This window comes from Trachypithecus francoisi, unplaced genomic scaffold (assembly GCF_009764315.1).
Source record: "Trachypithecus francoisi isolate TF-2019V2 unplaced genomic scaffold, Tfra_2.0 Lachesis_group1, whole genome shotgun sequence".
Taxonomy (NCBI): Eukaryota; Metazoa; Chordata; class Mammalia; order Primates; family Cercopithecidae; genus Trachypithecus; species Trachypithecus francoisi.
This window is the reverse complement of record NW_022681454.1, coordinates 115,101,011-115,127,494: the sequence shown is the minus strand read 5'-3', so window position 1 is coordinate 115,127,494 and position 26,484 is coordinate 115,101,011. Positions and strand designations below refer to the sequence as shown.

Here is a 26,484-nt window from a genome sequence, read left to right as displayed (position 1 = left end):
CATGAGCCACCATGCCCAGCATTTCTACATAATTTTGTGGAATGTAAGACATGTAAATATAAAGATCAAAATTTAGAAGAGGTCAGAGTAATGAAGTTTCATTGGAAACCTTTCCTCAATGAATACAGTCTATTGCAAAAACAATACCTCAATCTTTACTGAAAGTGAAAGGTAGCAAAACCTAGTGAATCAATTCCATCTTGCTATTAGAAAGACCAGATTCATTGTCAAAGGGATAAATTCTAGGTCTTACGTTCTTTTATCTAGATAATTTGTAATTAGTGAAGTTGAAAATATACCATAATTTCAGCAAAAAAATGCTGTCTTGTACTAGATAGTATTAGGCTTTTAAGGATCTCAGCCTTATTTCTTCTATCATTCAGTCCTTATCTTCAAACTGAGTCTTTGGTGGATGTAATATAATATTATCTTAGGTATAATATGAGCACAGAATGGTCATTAAAATCCACCACAGACAAAAAAAAAAGAGATTGATTTTAGGTCAGTCCTTTTTCAATTGGTAACAACAGTAATTCTACTTATAGAAAACAGACTCAAATCTCAAAAGTTCAAAGTTTCATTAGAAAAATCATAAAAATAAGAAAAGTATTCATCAAGAATAATAGTATAATTTCATTATCAAATTCATTTAAAACATGAATTACAGTATAGCAAGAGAAGTGACAGCATAAAGTCTTATATAATTTTAAAAACAAACATCACACCATATGGTTTTAATAAAAGGCAATAGCAGTTCCAATTTCCAAGTTGTATCCTTAAGTTGAGGGTTTTCTATAGTTGGTTTTACATTAAACTATCTCCATAAGAAGTGTAAAGGTGTATGTCATTTCATCACCAAGTATTTTAGTCCCAAAATGTTTAAACCAAGCATCTGATAATGAGGTGCCTTGTTGCTGCCTCTCTTTTATTTGAGGAATATAAATTTTAAGGTCAATGCCAGTTCAAGTCCACACCAGAGTGCTATCTAGCACATGAATATTTGCCCTCCTTTGCTTCTTAGGAAGCATGATTAGGAGTCGTAGCCACAAAATTGCGATTACGATGATGAACTTTTTTTTTTTAAAGTCTGCCTACTAAGTTCCATCTCTTCTTTCACCCACCCCTGGAATCTCCACCTCCCCTATCAGATTTAGATTTGAGAAGAGGTGATTTTGTTCAAAGTCTCTTAATTTCTTCAGTATTCAAATTATATCTGAGTTTATTTAAAACTCAAAAAAAAGAACAAAAAAGCCCACCTCTTTTTATTATTTCATCAAGAAAATGTTAAAAACCCTGACAGAAGCTTACCATCTGTTCCAACCCTATTCTATCAAGGCCCCAAACAGCTCCCTATTTGCTATAGCAGCAGTGACAGGATGTGCATTACCAACTCCTGTCAGCACTAGCATGATACCAGACTGGATCTTTTTCCATTATTTATTCCCCAAAATTAGCAAAATCCTTTGTAATTAGTTGAAGTCTATCAGAATAAATTCAGTCTCTGAAGATGAAGCTACTTGAATTGTTCCATTTTGTTCATGCACATAACAAAAGGCAGGATTATTCATTCATCCTGAAAAAAAACTAGACAGTGCGTGTGACAACTGCAAGCGAGGCTGGCTAAGACATTCCTGCAGCTCAGAGAAATTAAAGCAAAGTGCAAGCTGGAAGTGAGTTCTAAAGTTAAGTCTCCCACTTGAAATTTAATTACAATAAAGAAGGTTAGAGGAGGATGAATAGGTTCAATGTCTTCAACAATTATCTGGGTGGAAAGCCACCTCTGTGTGCTCCTCCACGGCCCCCTCTAAAGCCACCTCTTTCTCCTCGGAAGTTAGATCGATTTCTTTCTCGTCCACGGCCAGCAGAAGTTCCACCTCTTCCTCCACCTCTGGGAGCTCCACCTCCTCGGTCAGATTTAGATTTGGGAGGAGGTGATTTTGGTCGAAGTCTCTCAATTTCTTCTGTACAACCAGTCAAGTAGGAATTAGGAGCACTGAAATAGGATGCATATGTTTCCGCATTGTAGTTGCTATTTGTAAGTGTTGGTCCAACTGTGAGCCAGCCTGCGATGGAGGAAACAAAGATTATACTTTTCATTTGTAATTCCCTCTTCTATTATTAATTCTTTAGAAGCTAGTTCAAATCCCCAATGCATTCTTAAAGATGTCCCCATCATTCATCCAATATCCAATATTGATATCTTTTACAGAATAGCACTTAACTGTGGTCATGTTTTAAAGATTTCACAGGTATATATCTTGTTTTTCCTTCTAGACTGTAATTTTTGTAATATATCCTCTTCATTGTCCCCATCCATGTCCTATCTTTTGTGAGAATAGAACTTAGAGAAAAAAAATCCTATACATTACACTGAGTTTGGGTTTAGTGAAACTGTAATAAATTATATATAATCTTCCTATTTATGTAAATAGAGCTTTTCTGATTAAAATCTTGGAGCCAACTTTTGCTCTACACTTACTAACTAGAAAATATTCTCAGTTGATAGGTCTGAGAAATTTAACCACTACCATGTTACTCCTACTCATTCCTATCTTTTCATTTCTACTGCCACACTCAAATTTAAGCCCCCCTAACTTTTTTTTAACAAGGTCAATACCCTACCATATAACACGTGTCACAGACATACATATATACTGTAATGATCTATAACCTATAGCTTCTCCTCCCTCTAAAAGTGGAAAACCTAAAGCAAAGCTTAAAACATGTCACTTCTCTGCTCAAAAACCTTCCAGCTGTTTCCACAAAGCCCAAATTCATAAATATGAAATATAAAATCTTTTACAATGATGGCTGCATGAACTTTCCAATAACACTTCTCATTAATGCTTTTCATGAACCTCTAAGTAAAACAATGAACTACTATAGTAACTTCTTCTATACTAACCCCTATTTTTGTGCCCATATTATTTTCTTTTCTAACCTGTCAACCTGTTAAAAATCCCACCCTTCAACATCCAACTCAAATATATTTCTTTTTCAAATATAAAATGAAAGTTATTTCTTCTTTCTCAGAATCTCCACTGCACATTATACTTCTGTAGGTAAAAAGCTATTTTGTCAATTATATTGCTAGACAGCTCTGCTTCTAATAAGGATATTTTCTGATTAATTAAACCATCTCTAGAATAGAAGGAACTACAAAATTAACTATAAATACCCAATACAGACACCATGCTTTGGGGTTCTTTGGGTGTGGTGACTCTTATAGACATGTCCTTTGCAAGGGTCCCTGAAAATATGCCTCTGGAGCATTACAAGAGACACAGCATTATTTGGGACAGGTCCAGTTATCCCTAAGAATTAGGTTATTTATTGGCAAAATAAGGATATCTGCCCCATCATCCTTAGGTTATTTCTTAGAAAAGTAGATGCATCATAAAAAGCTATAAAATGAAAAATATTTCACTAGGATCACATTCTAAAATACAGTAGCCATTTCTGTACAATACTTAGATCATTGTTTTTTAAAACCTTTTTAGTTTCTAACAGTGTACAAATACAATAAGATTTATAATAGTTGAAGAAAAAAAGGTCAATTATACTGTGCCTTTTCTGTATGACCTGACAGATACCATGATCAAGAAGCACATTCCACACCTGTGGGTTCTCACTGACTATTAAATCTATGAGATTTTTATTTGCTGCCTCCTAGTTTGTTTTTTGGCACGTTTGTGGTATTATGGAACACACCACCACAAACAATAAGAAAGAGAAAATTTAAAGATATAATAAAAATAACTAATACTCTGTCTCCCTTGCTATATTGTCTCTTACATAAAACATGGAAATCTTTGCAGAGTAAACTGGCTGTAGAAGTCCAAGGGACTCCCCTCTCTTCCAAATTCTGCACTGCAATATTGTGTTTTACTAGAAATTTGAAAAGTATTACTAAGAACAGAGTAAAGTTTAAAATAGTCTGGCTTGGGTGTGGTGGCTCACACTTGTAATCCCAGCACTTAGAAGGCCGAGGTGGGCGATCACTTGGGTCAGGAGTTCGAGACCAGCTTGGCCAACATGGTGAAACTTTGTCTCTAATAAACATACAAAAAAATTAGCCAGGCGTGGTGGCACACACCGGTAGTCCCAGCTACTCAGGAGGCTGAATCACTTGAACCCAGGAGGCGGGGGTTGCAGTGAACCAAGATCGTGTCACTGCACTCCAGCCTGGACCACAGAGTGAGACCTTGTCTCAAAAAAAAAAAAAAATTGTATGGCTTCGGAGTATTTGACTCACAGTTATTTGTAAACCTTTATTTTAATGCAATGGTAAATGGTATTCCTAAGGTATATGTGAAATACCTTAGGCTATTTCCTTGAGGAAGAAGTGTATTTGAGGAGCAACTTAATAAACTAAGGTCTTTTTTTTCTTTTTTTGAGGCAGAATCTTACTCTGCCACCCTGGCTGGAGTACAGTGGCACAATCTCGGCTTACTGCAACCTCTGCCTCCCAGGTTCAAGTGATTCTTCCGCCTCAGCCTCCCAAGTAGCTGAGATTATAGGCACACACCACCACATCCAGCTAATTTTTGTATTTTTAGTAGAGACAGGATTTCACCATGTTGCCCAGGCTGGTCTCAAACTCCTGACCTCAAGTGATCTGCCCACCCCGGCCTCCCAAAGTGCTGGGATTACAGGCGTAAGCCAGAGTGCCTGGCCATAAATTAAGGTCTCTTGAACAGACTGTCAACTGCACATACTATTATTTATATGGCTAACTCCCAAACACCTATACTTCTATCAATCAGATTGTTCTTCCTTATTTTAATGTAGCTAATACTAAATTTTTGCAAGAGTTTCTTTCTTGAAACTCTTGCCTATTCAATTTCTTTCTTTTTATACTAGTAGTTCACAAGTACAAAATTAAACCTTACCCCTAACCTGAATATCAATCTAAAAATACTTCCGATAGAAAGACAGCAAGCAAATCCAAAGAAAGTAGAAAGAAAATTAAAAAGCAGAAATTAATTAAATAAAAATAAACATGCAACAAGGCAATGAGAAGACAGTCACTGAATAAGAGAAAATATTTGCAAAAAACAAATATGATAAAGTGCTATTCTCCAAAATATACAAGTAACTCTTAAACGTCAACAATAAGAAAACAAACAGCCAAATAAAAAATGGGCCAAAGACCTTAAAAGACATCTCACCAAAAAAGGCATACAGATAGCAAATAAGCATATGAAAAGATGTTCTACATCATACGCCATCAGAAAAATGCAAATTAAAACAACGTGATACCACTACACACACACTAAAATTGCCAAAATCCTGAACACTGACAACACCAAATGCTGGTGAGGATGCGGAGCAACAGGAACTCTCACTGCCGGTGGAAATGCAAAATGGTACATACACTTCAGAAGACAGTCGTGGCAGTTTCTTACAAAATTAAACATATTCTTACCATACAATCCAGCATTTTTGCTCCCTGGCATTTACCCAAAGGAGCTGAAAACTTATGACCACACAAAAACCTGTACACAGATTTCCATTGTAGCTTATTCATAACTGCCAAAACTTGGAAGATGTCCTTCAGTAGGTAAATGGATACATAAACTGTGGTACATCCAATGGAATATTATTCGGCACTAAAAAGAAATGACCTATCAAACCATGAAAAGGAATACAGAAACCTTAAATGCCAATTACCAAATGAAAGAAGCCAATCTAAAAAAGCTACATACTATACAATTCCAACTATATAACATTCTGACAAAGGCAAATTATGGAGACAGTAAAAAGATAAGTGGTTGTCAAGGGTTGTGGGTAGGGATGAATAAGTGGAGCATGGAGGATTTTTAGGGCAGTGAAACTATTGAGTATGATCCTATAATGGTGGATAGATGTCATTATACATTTGTCCAAACTCACAGAATTACTACACCAAGAGTGAATCCTAATGTAAACCGCAGACTTTGAGTGATTATGACGTGTCAATGTAGGTTCATCATTTGTAACAAATGTACCACTCTGGTGGGAGATATTGATAATTGTAAAGGTTATGCATGTGTGGGGGCAGAAGGTATATGGAAAGTCTCTGTGCCTTCCTCTCAATTTTGCTGTGGACCTGAAACTGTTCATATTTGAAGTACAGCAAGAAAAGGAATCAAATGCATAAAAACTTTATTTTACATAGCACCGTGTCCTATTTCTTGACATGCACAACCCAAAGAATCATGAAGTTGTTGTTGTTTTAACTGAGGTCCTACCTGGTCGAATTGTACTATCTCTTCCAAATAGATGAAGGCGTCTTCTACCAAGACAAAAATGCTCAATTATATGAAAAATTTCTACAGGTTTTTCTATATTGCCAATTTCAGGTTCTTCTGTGATAATTAAGTCAATGTCAACATTAGCATGAATGAAGTCCCCATCTGTGCTACGCTTCACAGTTCCTTTGATCCCCATGAGGCAGTGTTCCTAAATAACAAGAGCAGACCAATTAATCTCTTTTAATCAGCAGTCATTCCAAAACCTTTTACATTGATGTCCTCAATTCTAAAACAATCCTCATTTCTCCAAATCTTTGGGATACAGTTTCTCTTTTTTTTGAGACTGGGTCTCACTCTGTCACCCAGGCTGGAGTACAGTGGCACGATCTCAGCTCACTGCAGCCTTGATCTCCTGGGCTCAAGTGATCCCCCTGCCTCAGCCTCCCAAGTAGCTGGGACCACAGGAACATGTTACCACACCTGGCTAATTTTTTAATTTTTTGTAAAGACAGGGTCTCGTCATGTTGCTCAGGCTGGTCTCAAATTCCTGGGCTCAGGTGATCTACATACCTCGGCCTCCCAAAGTGAAGGGATTACAGAAGTGAGCCACCATTTCTGGTGAGATACAGTTCTATGGGCAACAAAACAACAGGAAAACATGCATCTCTGGATGAGGAAAGACTGCCATGTAAATAGAAAAACTCTTTTCTACACTCTCACTTACAACACTCAATATTTTCAGAATACTTCATCTCTGATCCCAGATGTGTGGATTTTTCCCATACCAAGCAATTCTTCATTTCTTCATCAACACATTCAATTCAATTCTGACACTATCTACCTAGTTAGTGCAGACCCCACAGGTCAAGGGCTGAGAACCACATGATTGCCCCACCTTCAGATACTAATCACAAGTCCAGACTGTCACCTGTGCTTCTGACCAACTGGCTATAAAACAGAGGTTCCCATGACCTCTTCCTCGAGTTAGATCATTTGCTAGAACAGTTCAAGGAATTCAGGAAAGCTCTTTACTTACTATGATCTATTTATTATAAAAGGATACAACTCAAAACAACCAGATGGAAGAGATACATAATGAAAAGTATGGTGCATAGAGCATGGAGCTGCTGTGCCCTCTCCAAGTGGACCACAGTCCCAGAAACTCCACAGGTTCACCAACCCAGAAGCTCTCCAACCTCTGTCTTGGAATTTTTACAAAGGCTTTATTACCTAGGCATGATTCCAGTCCAAAAAAGACTTAATAAGAAAGACCCTCCCACCAGTGGCTCCCTAAAAAGTAAAGAACGAAAACTGTTAAAACCTGATACTAGCAAGGCAGAGTCACAAGAAACAGAAGTTCTCAGGGGTTCTTGTAAAGGAAAAAGAAGGAAAGAAGACAGAAATACGTCTCTAAGCTGGCCAGCTAGAGTTTTGCGGCTCTCTCTTCTTTCTGAACCTAGAAAAATTTTGCGGGTCAGTGTGATCAAAAGCCTTTATCTAATAGAAATATGGCATTTAGGACACAGAGGAATATATACTCCTCTTTTTAGCATGGTGGGGTTGATCTAAGATAATGAATAAAACATTTTAAAACTAATTTGGATGTATTCCTGTAATGCTCAATGCTATCTTTACAAGTCTAAGAAAAGGACCTTTTTACTAAAGTTAATTAAACAGTATATAGTGATTTGGAAAAGCTTGAGAGAAAACCATGAAAATCAAAAAAAACAAATTAGTAAAGGCAATACCTTTGTTCTCTGAAAGACAGCCTTTGGATCTAAAGTCTTAGTCTTCCCAGGATTGTTTTTATTGGTTTTAATCCAACAAATATCTTCACATCTTCTGTAACCCCATTTTCGTAAACACTAGAAACAAAAGAATTTTAAACAGAAACCCTTAACTTAAAGAAATAAACAATACTTACAATAACCAACTAGCATTAAAAAAAAAAACTTCTAGAGGCTTCAGACACTACATTCCAAGGTTTCAAGGTAATTTTGTTTCAGTGTAGAATATAAAAAGAAATGCCAGTCTTTAAATATATAGCCGTAATACGGAATACATATATCTTTTGGATATCAACGTCACATATATAGTTAAATATCAAAACATAGAAAGGATTACATCATCTCCCAATTCTACATTCTATTGTCATCAATGGACACGGGGTTTTTATTGTAAGCACTCAGACCTTCTGTAATCACAAAATAATCCAAAACACAATTTGATTCCCGCCACCTCAATATTCTATTCTCTGACAAAGTTATACACCATTGAAAATTTTCTAAATGCTAACTTCAAATGAGAGTATATAAAACCTTATTTCTATATTTAATACAACTGTAAAAATGTTCAAACTTAAAATTGCTACATGTATCTCTTTGTTGGGTAAAATGGTACTTTCATCTCTACATAATCTAGAAAATAGAGATGTGAACCTTAATGACCTAGAAGCTGTTATACATTAACATAAAACAAATACCAGCTAAATGATTGCTCACAGTGACATCTGAAAGTCTACCATATGCTAGTGCTGCGTAGCTGCTGGGAATAAAAACATGAATAAGACACAGTCCCTATCCCCATCAACTTAAGAGTAAAGGAGGGAAAAATAAATAAATAAGTACAGTATTGCTGGTATGATGATCAGTACATATAAAGATACAGTAGATGGGGGTTGGGGACTAAGGGAGGGATAGCATTAGGAGAAATATCTAATGTAGATTACAGGTTGATGGGTGCAGCAAACCACCATGGCACGTGTATACCTACATAACAAACCTGCATGTTCTGCACATGTATCCCAGAACGTAAAGTATAATTAAAAAAAAAAAAAAAACTTTCCAACAAGCTTTCTTTCCACCACAGGAAATCCTGTTGGGAGTTCCCCCGAACCAAAAAAAAAAAAAGATATAGTAGAGTATAAAACGTACACTTTTCAGGAATGCTTATTGGGTAATGTAAGATAACACCTCAAAATGAAACTTAGAATTTTATTTTATTTTACTAATTAATTTATTTAGAGACGGAGTCTCACCCAGGCTGGAGTTCAGTGGTGTAATCTTCACTCACTACAACCTCCGCCTCCCAGGTTCAAGCAATTCTCATGCCTCAGCTTCCCAAGTGGCTGGGACCACAAGCACGTGCCACCATGCCATGCTAATATTTGTATTTTTAGTAGAGATGGGGTTTCACCATGTTGGCCAGGCTGGTCTTGAACTCCTGGCCTCAAGTGATCTGCCCGCCTCTGTCTCTCAAAGTGCTGGGATGACAGATATGAGCCACTGCATCCAGCAGAGTTTTATTTTAAAATCTCCAAAATCAAGATCAATATGTGTTCCTGTTACTAAATATTTATTTTGCACCAGGTGTCATTAACATCACTATGACCTAAATTCTACATGCCCTAATCCACTAATTTATCAAAAGCTCATGAGTATTTCTCATGCTGAATTATTTTTTTAAATCTTAAATCATTTTTCACCAAATTCTCACCAGTATGATAAACTGCTGCATAAGCAAATAAGATAAAAACCTCCTGGATGGCTACTCAGGAGGCTAAAGCAGGAGAATCGTTTCAACTGGGAGGCAGGGTTTTACAGTGAGCCAAGATAGCACCACTGCACTCCACCATGGGCGACAAAGCAAGGCTCTGTCTCAAAAGAAAAAAAATAAAAAATAAAAATCTCCTAATAATTTTCAATCTAATTTGGGGAATGAGAGATGAGAGGAAAGATCAAAGTCAGATATTAAAGTTAAAGTAAATTCTAATATACCTATAAAAACATATGTTTTGCTCTTACTTTTCTATAGCATCTTGAAGAGCCACCACCAAAAAAATGGAGATATTCAACTGAAATACAGTTATAATCTACCTTGGAGTTAATAAATAATAGAAGCAGTGATGTTACCCAACAGCCTTACTATTTATATAAAGAATATAAAGTAATTGTAGAATTTCAGAATTTGGGCACAATCTTATTTCCATATAATCATACTTGTTATCTCATATAATCCTACTTAAATTTTTCAACTGTCAAATGGATACCTCCCCAAACTGGAATGATTAAATGAGATAGTTTGGTGTATAGTAAGTAATATGTCATAAAAATGAAAAGTGTTTACCAATAAAATGTGACAAAACTGAGACCCTCAAGAGTATCTTTTTGCCCAAAGTCTTACTGTTGCATAGCAGACAAATTGAGAGCAAAATTAAGACTCCTGATACCTAGTCATAATATTGTTGTTATTCTTGTTTAGAACAGCATATATATTATTTTGTTCCTTTTGGCCAGGGCCAATGAGGCCCAGGAATGGTGGCTCATGCCTGTAATCTCAACACTTTGGGAGGCTGAGGTGGGAGGATCCCTTCAGCCCAGGAGTTTGAGGCCAGCCTGGGCAACATAAAAAGACCTAATCTCTGCAAATACTAAAAAAAATTAGCCAGGGGTAGTGTTGTGCCTGTGGTCCCAGCTATTAGGAGGCTGAGGTGGGAAAACTGCTTGAGTCCAGGAGGTCGCGGCTGCAGTAAGCCACGACTGTGCCACTGCACTCTAGCCTGGGCAATAGAGTTAGTACCTTGTCTCAAAAAAAAAAAAAAGAAAAAAGAAAAAAAAAAAAAACCTCCAATACAAAAATAAATAAATAAATAAAGCTCTAAAATACAATTAAATATGAGATACTTAAAATAAGTTCAGGTATTATAACTTCTTTCTCATTCATTCATGTCTTCCATATGCTGTGTTACTTTTCCAATTTTATTTGACTTCCATTTGGATTTCAGGAGCCAATGCTCCTGAATACTTTCAGCTACTCATAGAATACTTTTTAGCTACTCATAAAGAATTGTAAATGACACCAAGCAGCTCATTTTTGAGGTATAATTTGGAGTTTCAAATCTTTAAGCTGTTTTCTTCCTGTACTTGTAATGAAGCATCTTTTGAAAGAGCTACACCTTTATCCCTAGTGCTGGTTAAGTAACTTACAAGTATTGCCTTTCTTACGTTCTTTTCTGGAAATTTTTTTTCTCAGTATTTTAGAATTATTTAAGAAACAAAGGAAAAAATAACATCCACTTTCAAACATCCTATGCAACACACTGTTGTATTTTTTTCTTATTAATTTAAAAATCCACTTTATAAAAGCACCATCTTACCACTCTTCCAAGGTCCAGCCCCTCCCCAGAACCACACCAGAGAAAAATAAATGATCGAGGTGCTGCAATCTCATCAATTTCTAACTTCATAATCTGTAAGAAATCAAAACAATATTGCATAAAAGTATTTTGTTTCCCATTCATCCTAAATCCAAAAGAACAACAATTAAGATTAGGATAGATGTGTTCTTTAAGTGTATTAGTTTCCATTAGGAACTATAATAGAAAATAAACATTATCCTTAAAATTACTTGTTCTATTGTTTTGTTACTTTATATACAAACAACATACACACGTGTGCTCATATATATATATATATACACTTGCTTTTATATGGAAAGAGCTTATAGGAAACAATAGCTATAGAATTATGGAATCTTTTAAGATGGAGCTTGAGAGAGATTCTCCAGCAATGTTTAATCATTTACTGAAAAAGAATGAAGCACTTAACTGAGCCCAAAGTTAGGGACAAAATTAAAATAAAATATAGCAATAAATGTTTCGGGAGGACTGTGATATCCAGTATCTACAGAAGAACTTCTCAATAAATCAATATACATATTTTCCTATAATTACTACTTAAAGTCTGAAATGCTAAAAAAAAAAAAATTATTCTCTTTTGACACTAATTCTAAAAGTTAAGTGTTGGTACTTTGATTAAATGCTTGTGTTCTTAAGTAAAACACAATGACTACTACTGACCCTCTACCATGAAAAAGAATACCTGTGAAACCCAAACACTTTTCTTATTTACATTTTGTTATTACATTAACTACTGGCATTTTCTTTAGGATAATATCTCATAAAAGTTAAAGAGCTTAGGGTTCTGGGGCCAGACAAAATTTTTCAATATGCCAGCCAGAGCTGAAGTACAGTGAAATTAAACTGAAATCAAGAATCTGCATATAAAATAGAATTTCTTTATTTTAAAAACTGTATTAGTTTATTATATATAATTGAAGCCTTTGTATCTCACTGCTGAAACCTCATGGATTGGTTAGAGAAAACAAAGTTCTGCCTAATTATTAATAAAGGACATAATCAGATTGCTTAAATTTTTTCTTTTGATTAAACTGACAAAAAATGGTTTTTAATATTAATATTCAACTTTAATGAGGATATGGTTAACTAGACATTCTTAAACACTACTGAAAGGAATGTAAATGTATACCTATCTGGAAAACTTATCTGCAATAAATGTCAAGAGCATTAAGTCTTTAACCTTACATCTTAGAAATACTACATTCTGTGCACTTTTCTGATTTTACAACAATAAATACAAGTAACACTTTAAACAGGGAAGGGGAAAAACTTTTACATTATAGGAGCCATACAAATGTAAATAAAAGTGCTAGGAGTATTAAAGCTAATAGGAAAAGCTTCAAGGAAGAGGAAGAATTCGAGGTAAATCTTGGAAAAATAGATATGATTAAGAGTAGTAACTACCATTAACTCAGAAAGGGACATGCAAGGATTCCCATCTGTTTTCTAAGAAACATGTCTTCCAGTTTCAGTCCCTTCCTTGTCCCACATCTTTTCTAGAAGTGCAGGATGCTCCTGGTTACACTCTCCTTGAAACTCACTGTTCCCTTGGTTTCCATTACATTCATACTCTCCTGGTTCTCTTCATTCATCACTGAATAACTCGTTTTTAAATTTATTTTATACGTAGTATTTAATTGTAAATGTTTTCCCAGGTTTTACCGTCAGTCTACATTTTTATACTGAGACACAATCCCAGGATAAACTCATCTATTTGCATGGATTTTATGTGATAATCCTCTATAATATGTATGTTGAAACCAGATCTGCCTGTCCTTAGAGTTTCATATTCTATTCCTATGACCTCTTCCATTTGACTGTCTCACATATACCTAGAAATCAACTTATTCAATATTATTTAACCTTTCTAATCCCGCTTGTCTTCTGAAACTCACTCTCAGTTGGTGATAATTCAACCCACCTATCCCAAGATAGAGACCATGAGTTATCCTTAACTCTTCCCCTCGTCCCAATCACTCAATCTTACCAAATCTACCTCCTAAACATTAATGAAGTTATCACCTTCTTTCCATGCCTACTCTTACCCTAATTCAGGGTCCCTTCATCTCAGCATTACATTACTCTAAGAAAGAGTCTTCTAATTGCTCTCCTTTTTCCAGAATTCTTTTTGGTTTTTGAGACGGAGTCTTGCTCTGTCGCCCAGGCTGGAGCACAATGGCGCAATCTCGACTCACTGCAACCTCTGCCTCCCAGGTTCAAGCGATTCTCCTGCCTCAGCCTCCCAAGTAGCTGGGATAACAGGTGCGTGCCACCACGCCCAGCTAATTTTTATATTTTTAGTAGAGACGGGGTTTCACCATGTTGATCAGGCTGCTCTCAAACTCCAGACCTCGTGATCCACCCGTCTAACCTCCCAAAGTGCTGGGATTACAGGCATGAGCCACCACGCCCAGCCATTTTTCCAGAATTCTTTCCCAGACTCTATCCCAGCTTCCAAACACCAATCTGACCTTTTTACTAAACTGGTTAAAACTCTTCAAAGATGTATTAATGTCTTCAGAATAAAAGTCCAAACTCCTGACACATCACCTCAAGATAGTCCCAATCTGTGTTCCAACAATACCAACCTACATACTGGACCTTCACCCCACAACCAGATAGTCATTTGCCTCCATCCCTTCTGTTCTTGTTGTTCCTTGTGCTTGTAAGCCCCGTCCCACATCTTTCCTGACTAATTCTAACTAATCTATTTCTATTGTTCAGGTGTCACCTCCTCTGTGTTCATATGTCCCATCTACCCAGGCTTGGTCAGTTGTTCTCATGTCATCTTATGCAGGACTCTATTATTTAATCAACAAAATTGTGATTATGTGTCCATAAAGGCTATTTATCCATACTTTACTACACTGTAAATGGTTTAAAGAGTAGAAATCATGTTTTTATATATATAAACAAACTCTGACGTTTACTGAAACTAATCAAATGCAGATTTGATTAAGTTTTTAAATCTGTTTTTAAACTTTTCTAGCTATATAGCCAAGGGCTCTAAGACCAAAACTGCAAGTCTTCTACAGCCTATTTGCTTATTATCTGCTCAATGTTCAATTTCTGCCTCGAGAAGAAGAATCAAGTTAAAGATAATGTAATATTGGTCACTATACCTTGGACCTTCAGCTATAATTTACCCTATAAATCTATATTTATAATCCCTACAAAAGTAGGGATGACATTTATTATCTCACTTTCTGACCAAATAAACATATTCATTTGAAAATAAATAATTCATTACAATGTAGAAAGTTTCATCATACATCATCCCAAGTCCAGCACTTTTCATTAGCAGTGATGCCGGTTTCTCTGTAATATTCTTCTAAAGGGGGTTCCAGAAGAATCACATCAAATTTGGGTGTTAGTTCTCTGATGTCAAAGGCTTCTATATCGGCTTGTAAGTACCTATTCGATTAAAGCATAAAAAATGAGATTTTTTAAAAAAAGCTTTTTAAATAAGATTTTCAAGTACCTTAACAGATGGTAATGAAAGAAATGTCTTAGATATCACTAAACATTATTACTAAACACTATTTACAAAGTAATCAGTAAGTTAATTATTAAAGGCTTTATTGAGAGTCTTTTTTTCTTCAGTATAGACTTAAACCATCTACCAGTGATCTTTCTTAAGTCATGAATATAATTAAACTACATAGTAAAATTCCTATTATTCCCCATGTACACCCAGAATATATTCTTCTCTCAATATTAAAAATTCATACTCAGATGTGTCTCTGAACCCCTTTCCATTCTCATCTGAATTTTCTAATGTCACACTGTTTTATTCTCAATTGTTTAGTTAGAAAATCCATTTCTCTGTAAGCTTTACATGCTTCCAACTAAAACACAGTTTTCATATAATTTTCTTTTATTAGTTTTTTCATTAGTAAAAATGTTTCTATTAAGAGTCTTTTCATGCTACCTAATATAAGTTAGTACTGGTCTTTACTGAAAAGATATTTTCACAAAGCATGAAAATATTTTAAATTTAAAATGCTTTAAATGTAAATGGGTTTTCGTGGTTTTTTTTTTTTTTTAAAGACAAGGTCTCACTATATTGCTCAGGATGAATGCAGTGGCTATTCACAGGCCTGATCATAGAGTACTACAACCTCAAACTCCTGGGCTCAAGTGATCTTCCCACCTGAACATCTCATTAAAGGTATATTTTAAGCCACGCATGGCAACTCATGCCTATAATACCAACACTTTGGGAGGCCAAGGTGGGAGGATCGATTGACCCCAGAAATTTGAGACCAGCCTGGGCAACACAGTGAGACCCTGTCTCTATGTAAATAAATAAATAAGCAAGCAAGTAAAGGTGTATTTTAAAATACGACGAATACTAGAGTATACTTAGACTTCCTCTCCACATACTAAGACATTCTGTGGTGCTTCTAATGACTTACAGGATACTTTTTTATTTTTTTTGAGAAAGTGTCTCACTCTGTCACCAGGCTGGAGTGCAGTGGCACAATCTCGGCTCACTGCAAGCTCTGCCTCCCTACAGGCATGTGCTACCACACCCAGCTAACTTTCATATTTTTAGTAGAGACAGAGTTTCACTATGTTGGCCAGCACAGTCTCAATCTCTTGCTCTCGTGATCCACCCACCTCGGCCTCCCAAAGTGCTGGGATTACAGGTGTGAGTCACCACACCTGGCCCAAAACACATTTCATCATATCGTTAAATGTACAAAACATTTAAAGCTAAATTCTCCAATTTTAAAGATCTCATATACATTTCTGAGGAAAATATTATTCTGTTCAGCAAGGTTAAAATGAATTATCATATTCCAAATTGTTAAGAATAGTATCTCAGAATGCTAAGCTGTTATTAGTATTTGTTTTCTTCTTTTCCTGAATCTACACTTTCTAAGCTTCCTTTAACAAACAAATTACTTGACAAGATATCATTTAAAGGCATTTTAAGTAAGTTATCAAGAATATAGAGTCTCATTCTGTCATCCAGGCTAAAGTGCAATCAAGCGATCTCAGCTCACTGCAACCTCTGCCTCCCAGGTTCAAATGATTCTCCTGCCTCAGCCTCCTAAGTAGCTGGGATTACAGGCATGTGCCACCATGCCCGGCTAATTTTTGCATTTTTAGTAGAGATGAGGTTTCAGCATGTTGGCCAGGCTGGTCTCAAACTCCTGACCTCAGATGATCCACCTGCCTCAGCTTCCCAAAGTGCTGGGATTAGAGGCGTGAGCCACCGTGCCCGGCTTGGATGACTTTTAAGAAGAAAAAATACTTAGAAGCACTTTAAGCAAATTATCTGAAAAGCTGAAAAAAAAACTGAGAGCCCACTGTGAAGTCAGCACTAGAGTTTCAAATCAACATTTTTGCTATAATGAAGAAATAGGGCTCGGTGAGGTGGCTCTCACCTGTAATCCCAGCACTTTGAGGCTGAGGGGGGCAAATCACCCGAGGTCAGGAGTTTGAGACCAGCCTGGGCAACATGGTGAAACCCCGTCTCTACCAAAAATACAAAAATTAGCCAGGCATGGTGGTGTGTGCCAAAAATTAGCCAGACATGGTGGTACATGCCTGTAATCCCAGCTCTTCAGAATGCTGAGGCATGAGAATCGCTTGAACCCAGGAGGCGGAGGTTACAGTGAGCCGAGATCACGCGACTGCTCTCCACACCGCAGTCTGGGCAACAGAGCGAGAATCCATCTCAAAAAAGAAAAATAGAGCCAGGAGTGAAATGCCTGTAGTCCAGCAGAGGTGGGAGGATTGCTTGAGCCCAGGAGATGGACACAAGCCTGGGCAACATAATGAGACCCAGTCTTTAAAAGACAAAAAAGCAGAGAGAAGAAACAGAGTAATAAAGCATGTTAACATGAGTGTTGAATTTAGGAAAAAGAAAAAAGGTTACAGGATAAACAAACTGATATTTTAAGCCTGAGTTGCGAATAAACAGTAATTGAATAAAAACACTTACATAGGAGGAGTGTTAGATTTAGCTATTAACTCATCCTTTAGCCTGATGAGCTCCCTCAGTTTAGGATATTCTTCAAATCTGTCAGCTAAACCTGAGCAGAAAAAATAGTAAATTCTAAATTCAACTAAACTGAAGTTAATATCAGTAATTCAAAAGTTATGAGCCCTTTCAAGAAAACAAAACAATACATACACCACTTGACTCATATATTTTAAGAAAGCTTAATTTCTAATAATTTTAAATAATATGTATGCAGATTTCATAACTAATGACATGCAAGTAAAAATCCAGGTGTTCTAAAACCCAGTCCAAGTCAATAAGCCACTCAATCACATATTTATTAAGTTAAACAATCACCCCTAGCATCCAGTTTAACATTCAGGGGAAAAAAAACAAAACAAAAAAAACTACCTTTCTTGTGTGATTTTTTCCCCCCTTCCTCTTAGCTTAAAAACAAAAACAAACAAACAAACAAAAAAACTTTCTCCTAAAGAACCTGATTAAGATTTGTACTTAATTTCTTAGATAGTTATTCAAAGCAAAGACAATAAGTGTTTCTTCCCAAACAGGAAGCATATTTATAACAACATAAATTATATGAACTTCCTAATTTAAAAACCAAAAATACAAATATTAGTAACTTTAACATCAAAGAAAAAAAGAAAAAGAGTTTATAAAGCTTCCTCAATCAGTGGTTGCAGATCACATTTCAAATAAAATGAATTTGAAGATTTTATTATAGTCAAGTTTCAAGACAGCAGAGTCAGCTTCTAATCATCTACAAAACAGAAGGCACAACTTTTCCTCAATCTGTGATAGCTTTCTAAGTATGTTTTCTTTGCCTTGGGGAGGCAGGTATCCTAAGAGCAGAGCAGTTTATATCTAAATCTGGTTATACAATTTAACCACAAATATTTATGCTACATCTACATTTTGCTTACAAAAACATTAAAATTGGTTTCTCTACTTCAAGAGTAATGTTGCTTCCAAGTAACAAAGGAAAAACTAAATTTGATTATATCAAAAATAGAATGTTTGTGCTACAAAATATACTATCAAGAAAGTGACCCACAGAATGCGAGAAAATATTTGCAAATTATTCATCAGGTAAGAGACTTGTACTCAGAATATGTAAAAAATACACACCCACACCCACACACAAAGAGAATATATAAGACTGTTGTTATTCAACAGTAAAAAGACAGTGAAACAATTTAAAAATACATAAAGTATTAGGATATCTAAAAAAGATATTTAAATGGCCAAGAAGCATATAAAAAGATGCTCAGTATCATTAGTCACTAGGCAAATGCAAATCAAAACTACAATAAAATACCACTTCACACTTACTAGGAAGGCTACCATAAAAAACAGATAATAGTAAGTGCCCCAGATGTAAAGAAACTGGAACCATCATACATTGTTAGTAAAAATGTAAAATGGTGCAGCTGCTTGGAAAAACACTTGAGTAGTTGTTAGAAAGGTAAACATATATAATGGCATATTACTTGGCAATTTAAAAACATGAAGTACAGGCACATGCTTCAACATCAATGACCCTTAAAAACGGGCTAAGTGAAAGAAGCCAGTGACAAACCACCACACATTGCATAATTTCATTTACATGAAATGTCCAAAATGGGTAAATGTATAGAAATATAAAGTAGATCAGTAGATACCTAAGGCTGAGAAGGGGTAGATGAGAGAGAGGAAATGGGGACTGACTGCTAATGGGTACAGGGCTTCCTTAGGGGAGATGCAAATGTTCTAATATAGAGTGTGGTAATAGTTGCACAACCCTGTGGATACATTAAAGAAAAACACTGAATTATACTCTTTAAGTGAGTGAATTGTACAGTATATAAGTATTATTTCAATAAATCTGTCTAAAATGCAAGAATAGGCATAGTACCAAACTGGAGCCAAAAAGAAACAAACAAAAAAATAGTAATATTGATTGACAGAAAAAGAAGGTATACCGGGCTGGCGCAATGGCTTACGCCTGTAATCTCAGCACTTTGGGAGGCCAAGGCAGGCAGATCACCTAAGGTCAGGTGTTTGAGACCAACCTGGCCAACATGGTGAAACCTTGTCTCTACTAAAAATATAAAAATTATCCAGGTGCGGTGGCAGGTGCCTGTAATCCCAGTTACTCGGGAGGCTGAGGCAGGAGAATCGCTTGAATCCAGGAGGCAGAGGTTACAGTGAGTCAAGATCTCCCCACTGCACTCCAGCCTGGGCAACAGAACAAGGCTGTCTCAAAAAAAAAAAAAAAAAAGAAAGAAAGAAAAAGAAAAGAAAAAGAAGGTATATCAGGACCACTGAGAACAAAAAAAAGATGTCAAGCTGGGAAAAATATTTTGTTAGAAATATTCACAAAGTGGATAAATTACATGCATGTAATTGAGAGTCAGCAATAGCGTATTCCAAACAAATCTGACATACCTACATCCCTGATGAAATTCTGAGGTCTATGTCCAGTGTCTACAAAATGTTGGCAGTAATCATTATGGGGATTTAAGCTCTGTGTTCCCTAAATTAAAAAACAAAATTAAATTTGTAACATGCACTGTAATGGCAGATAAATTATCTCTACTTTGTTTTCTATTACAAGGTCATACAAAATGCAGTCAATTGATAGATTTAAAAATTAGTAATATTTGAAAATACGATTAAAATTATTACTTTTCAGTAGCTACTGATATTAATATACCTTTATCTCACACTAGCCAAATATCAGAAGACTATTTCATGAGTAATTTTAAATAATCTTTATTTCATAACAATGATCCTTCAATAATTGAAAAATATCTTGAAGACAAATAGGTATTTAAAATCTTTTCAGGTATAGAGCTTAAATGTGATGAGTTACAAAATTTGAAAATTATTTATTTTACCTTAAGAAAAGTACTAGAATCTTTGTAAATCTCTTCTTCATATGGCAAATTTTCTTCCTCCTGTTGCATTTCTAGTTCATCCTTGAAAAACATAAGATTAAGTAAATGTTTTACAAATAGGGGCTATTTCTCTAATTATCACATCTTGATTAAAACTCAACAAATACTTTATTTCCTTAAGATTTAATAAATGTTTTAAATTAGCGCTGAAGTCAAACATTGAAGTCTTTGCTTTCCCATCATTAGATCTAGCTAGTTGATTATTTTCATTAAAAAATTTCCTATCATAAATAATAATTACTATAACTACTATTTTGTTGATTGATTTGTCTAAAACTATCTCATATACAATACTATAAACGTTAGAGTCTAGTTTGAGTCATGAAAGATATGACCACCAATGTTGCAATTTTATTTCCATTAGATTAAACCATATGAAACTGCTATGCTTATAGGTCAAAAAGGTTAGAATATCAGCAACTGCATATGGTTCCACCTAAAATAATCACAAGCATTTAAGTTACGTACTATCAGAACTGCAACATATAAGACATTATTCGCGAGATTAGGTATCATTTCACTGAACTTTCTAGAGATTTTATTGAAACCATACATTCTTATCTCTATTATATACAATTAACTTGAAAAAAACAAAGTAAGTTTTTTGGACTATAATACTTTCAACTATTTCAACTAAATATTGCAACTACAAGTTAGAAGTTGGGTTTTCCTTGAGGCTCTTTCAGAAATATTTCTACAATGTAGTCTAGGCCATAAATCCTAAAAATATCTTGATTGTACTACCCAATATTGTTAACATGGAATAACAACTCCTCAAAAAAGACTACTGCAGCTTCTCAAAATCTGATCCAATCAATTACCCAAAGTTTCGTGGTTTTTTTTTCTTTTTTTTTGAGACAGAGTCACTCTGTTGCCCAGGTTGGAGTGCAGTGGCATGGTCTCGGCTCACTGCAACCTCTGCCTCCCAGGTTCAAGCAATTCTCCTGCCTCAGCCACCTGAGTAGCTGGGATTACAGGCATATGCCACCACGCCCAGCTGACTTTTTGTATTTTTAGTAGAGACAGGGTTTCATTACATTAGCCAGGAGGGTCTTGAACTCCTAACCTTACGTGATCTGCACGTCTTGGCCTCCCAAAGTGCTTGGATTACAAGCGTGAGGCACCACACCGGGCCCAAAGTTTATGATACACTTATATCCTCAGTTGTCTTTAAGAATATTATTGCCTAGTGCTGATCAGGCACTATGGCTCACGCCTACAATCCCGGCACTTTGGGAAGTCAAGGCAGGTGGATCATGAGGTCAGGAGTTCGAGACAAGCCTGGTCAATATGGTAAAACCCCATCTCTACTAAAAATACAAAAATTAGCCAGGCGTGGTGGTGCGTGCCTGTAGTCCCAGCTACCCGGGAGGCTGAGGCAGAAGAATAGCTTGAAACCAGGAGGCGGAGGTTGCAATGGGCTGAGATCACGCCACTTCACTCCAGCCTGGGCAACAAGAGTGAGATTCCATCTCAAAAAAAAAAAAAAAAAAAAAAAATATATATATATATATATATATATATAATCACCTAGTTCTTACCAGACATTATGCTAAAATCTAGTTCTTACCAGACATTATGCTAAGTGCTTCATATACATAATCTAATTTAATCCACACAACTCTTGCATTAAGAAAAGAAAATTGGCTGGGCATAGTGGTTCACACCTGTAATCCCAGCACTTTGGGAGGCCAAGGCGGGTGGATCATGAGGTCAAGAGATCGAGACCATCCTGACCAACATGTGAAACTCCGTCTCTACTAAAAATACAAAAAATAGCTGAGCATGGTGGTACACATCTGTAGTCCCAGGTACTTGGGAGGCTGAGGCAGAATAATCCCTTAGAACCCAGGAGGTGGAGGTTGCAGTGAGCCAAGATTGTGCCATTGCACTCCAGCCTGGCGACAGAGCAAGACTCCGTCTCAAAAAAAAAAAAAAGAAAAAGAAAAAGATAAGAAAACTGATACAATGGCCTTAATGTAAACGGTGATAACATACGCCACTGATAATTATTTGAGCACATATTAGAATGAGGCTTTTCATCAAACTGGTTTTCCTAAATATGAATCTATCATTTGAATTTATGTTTTCTTTGATCATAAACTTATTTCACTCTCTACTTGCCTTATATTCTTCAATTTTGTCTTCATCTGTCTCTCCTTCATCCAGATACTTACGTTTCGTATTTGGAGCAGAAGTATCATAGGAAGCCCTGAAAAATAAATAGAAATATTACTCACAAACATATACAAGATGCATAACAGTATCTATTAATAATAATAATAAACAGATTATAAAAAAGAACAAGACAAATTTTTCCTGATTCAAGAGTATCTATTTACCCAGTTTATAAGTCATCCAAAAAGTCAAATAACTTGATTGATAATTCTGTGCTTCATTTTCATGAGAAAGCAACCAAATGAGAAAATAAGCTGCTATAAGTGATATATTGAAAAGAAACTTATATAGTATGTATTATTTTAATCTGTTTTGAGCAAAACAGATTTCCAAATTGAAAACTAGAATAACGAAAAAATTTTGAAATGCTTTCTGAACTACCAAATAAATATCACTTTTAGGGTAAAGTATATTTCCTTTTATAAAAATTTCTAGGCTGGGCATGGTGGCTCATGTCTGCAATCCCAGCACTTTGGGAGGCCGAGACAGGCAGATCACAAAGTCAAGAGATCGAGACCAGCCTGGCCAACATGATGAAATCCCATGTTTACTAAAAATACAAAAATTAGCTGGAAGTGGTGGCACGCACCTGTAGTCCCAGCTACTTGGGAGGCTGAGGCAGGAGAATCACTTCAACCCTGGAGGCAGAGGTTGCAGTAAGCCAAGATTGCATCACTGCACTCAAGCCTGGTGACAAGAGAGACTACGTCTCCAAAAAAAAAAAAAAAAAAACTTTTAAATATACTTATTTAGAGTATATATGCTAATTTTTAGTCTAACATTCCTTTTTCTAAGTACTTTACAAATGGGAACTTACTAACCTCAGAAAATAAATATTTCATAATTAATGAACTGACAATAAAAACCATTGTGTCTAAAATCATCATTTTGATGCATTTCTCAGTACACTGTATACCTACCTAGGGGTATCTGTTTATTAAAACAGTAATCCTTTCATAGTTTCTTTTTCTTTTTGAGACGGAGTCTCACTCTTGTCTTCCAGGCTGGAGTGCAGTGGCACAATCTTGGTTTAGCTCACTACAGCCTCCGCCTCCTGGTTTCAAGCAATTCTCCTGCCTCAACCTCCCGAGTAGCTGGGATTACAGGCACCCGCCACCACGTTCGGCTAATTTTTGTATTTTTAGTAGAGATGGGGTTTCACCATGTTAACCAGACTGGCCTCGAACTCCTGACTTCCTGGGCTCAAATGATCCACCTGCCTCGGCATAGTGGCTCATACCTGTAATCTCAGCACGTTGGGAAGCCAAGGCAGGTGTACCACTTGAGCCCAGGAAGTCAAGGCTGCAGAGAGCCATGATCACGCTACTGCACTCTAACCTATCCAGCCTAGGTAACAGAGTGAAACCCTGTCTCACAAAAAAAAAAAAGAATTATTTGACTGACCTGCAAGTCTCTCTTGTTTCAGCAATTTCTCTCTGCTCATCTTTGCTATTTAACACGGCACCAATGCTGTCGGCACTTTCAGCTCCCAACTGAGAAAAGGCAAAATCAGAAATTAGATTACAATGCATTGGACAACCTTTCTAGACATTTGTAGCAGCATTTCATATATTAAATACTTACAAAACAAAAACACCTTAATTCACATACACACAATAACAATGAATTAATCAGCTTGCAAGACAAACTGGAAAAACCCTGGGAAAAAACTGCATTAATTAAGAATGAGTTTGGCAGCTGGCAAACATTTTATGCTTTCAGTTATACAGATGCTCCTTGATTTATGATGAGGTTATGTCCTGATAAACCCATTGTAAGTTGAAAGTAAATCTGTTTCAAAATAAACGTGCTAAGTGCGTTTTCAACTTACAGTATTTTCCACTTACGATGGGTTTATTAGGACATAATTCCATCATAAGTCATTGAGCAGCCTGGATGCCTATCACTTTCAAACCATCATAAAGTTGATTGTGAAGTCAAATCATTGTAAGTTTGGAACCATCTGTATTTGAAAATAAGACACTTTAGCCAAATTCCTGTAAAGTAATATACACGAATTAATATAGATTGAGCATTCCAAATCCGAAAATCGAAAATCCAAAATGCTCCAGAATCTGGAACTTTTTGAGTACTGACATGACATTCAAAGGAAATGGTCACTGAAGCATTCATATTTTGAAAACTTTTGATATTTGGCATGCTCAACCAGTAATATGCAAATATTCCAAATTCTGAAAAAAGTCTGAAATCCAAAACACTTCTGGCCCAAGCATTTCAGATTAAGAGATATTCAACCTGCAGTAGCAATTACCAAAAAAAGCAGGTAAGACAGTGTTTGCACAGGGTTGTGTCTATTACTATCCTCCAATAAAAATCGATCCAGTTTTATTCAAGCTAAGTCTTACTATTTATGGATACAATGCTGAACTTCACTACCTTAAAACGGCAACACAAATTTTGTTTGGCAGTTGGGAAAATTTTGCAAAATACAAACAAATGCAAACAAATAATGGTTATAAGGCTAAGTAGAGTGCAACCAATTCATAAAAAACTTTAAAAGCTGGAGCCCCTGGGATTTGTTGAGTGTAAAACACTCAACAAATAATTGTCCTATGAATGTATCTTGAGTGAAATAGAAATCTGAATTCAACATTAAGGAGTAAAACATCTGCGGTAGCAACAAAGAGCTACTGAACATTTTTGAAGATAATACGATAAAAGAAGTTGGGGAAAAGAAGACTTAGAAAGGATATTTGATTTGTCCAAGATCGTAATGCCAGCGGGATAAGGAACAAATCTGATTCCAAGTTCCCACAGTTTCAGCAGTACACCACAAATCTGTTCATCAGATTTCAGAAGTCCATTCACTAAAACCAAGTTTACTGAAAAATAACAGCAAGATGACTAATCACAGTCTATGAGCATTTCTCCTATCACTTTTACTGATATGAATAGTAGAATTGAAAATACAGCCTCGATTTTAAGTGGAACTGTGCACAACCTGTATTTTCTGCAAGTGTACCCTACTAACCAGCAAATATTAACTTACTCATACACAAGAAAGAAGTGAAGGACAATGGTTTAGAAGACAAGCTTTGGGGAGACAACCTAGGTTGTATTTCCCAGCCGAGAAGTGAGCGACCAGGAATAAAATTCCTGAACTATGGAGCCTGTTTCATTACTTGATAAGTGAAGGTAACACTACCTGTTTCAAGAGATTACTGTGACTAACACAGAGTAAGATTTCAAATATTAACTGTGGATGTGACAAGGACATTGTACATAAGACGCAGAATATAAAATTTACACTCAGACTACTTCCAGTGTAGTCTTCAGAAAGATGTCAAAGAAAATACAGTAAACTGTAAAAATATTTCATAATGAAACCACAATTTCAAGAATTTGGGGCTGACGACGAGGAAAAGTAAGAAATAGATGACCAGTTAAATAGTGAAGAGAAATGTAGGGGATAACAAGACATTCATCCTGGCGTGAACATGCCAGACACTCGGTGGGAGTTCCCCAAAGGTTAAAGGCTAATCGTGGCATTCGGTTTAGCACCACAAAGACCGCGGAAGGAACTTGAAAAACGTTCGGGGCACCACGAAAATTGAGAACTACAAAGGGAGAACCAGGAATCAGGATCGAAGGACCAGAAAGGCCTTAACAGCGGCAGGTAGAGAGGGTACAGAAAAAGGAGGGGTGTGGAGGGAGGAGGCGGCCGCGCACTCGCATTCTCGATCCCTCCCACAGGGGCCACCAGGGCCGCGGACCTGCTGCGCGAGGAGCTGTCGCCGTAACTTCTGCCGCTCCCGGATCTCCTGCAAGCGGCTATCCATGTTCCAACTCCTGCTTTTCACTACCCCGAGTACTTATCAATTGCCAGTGAACCCTTGTTCAACCTTTCTTCCGAGTCTGTGGAACACTATATTCACCATGAGCTTATGAACAGATTATCCCCAAGGCTTTCCTCAGTAGGGACTTCCGGCGCGGCCGATA

At 36.3% G+C, this 26,484-nt stretch overlaps 1 protein-coding gene across 1 annotated transcript; it reads right to left on the bottom strand.

The window, feature by feature from the left end:
* Positions 1-561: 561 nt before the first annotated feature.
* Positions 562-26,484, bottom strand: METTL14 (methyltransferase like 14). Its single transcript, XM_033215112.1, has 11 exons — positions 26,259-26,484; positions 23,929-24,017; positions 22,471-22,558; positions 20,287-20,367; positions 19,835-19,922; positions 17,390-17,480; positions 14,706-14,847; positions 11,392-11,484; positions 7,985-8,101; positions 6,234-6,444; positions 562-2,063 (listed from the first exon to the last, which is right to left on the bottom strand). The coding sequence occupies exons 1-11, from the start codon at positions 26,322-26,324 to the stop codon at positions 1,759-1,761; spliced, it is 1,371 nt and encodes a 456-aa protein (XP_033071003.1). The 5' UTR covers positions 26,325-26,484; the 3' UTR covers positions 562-1,758.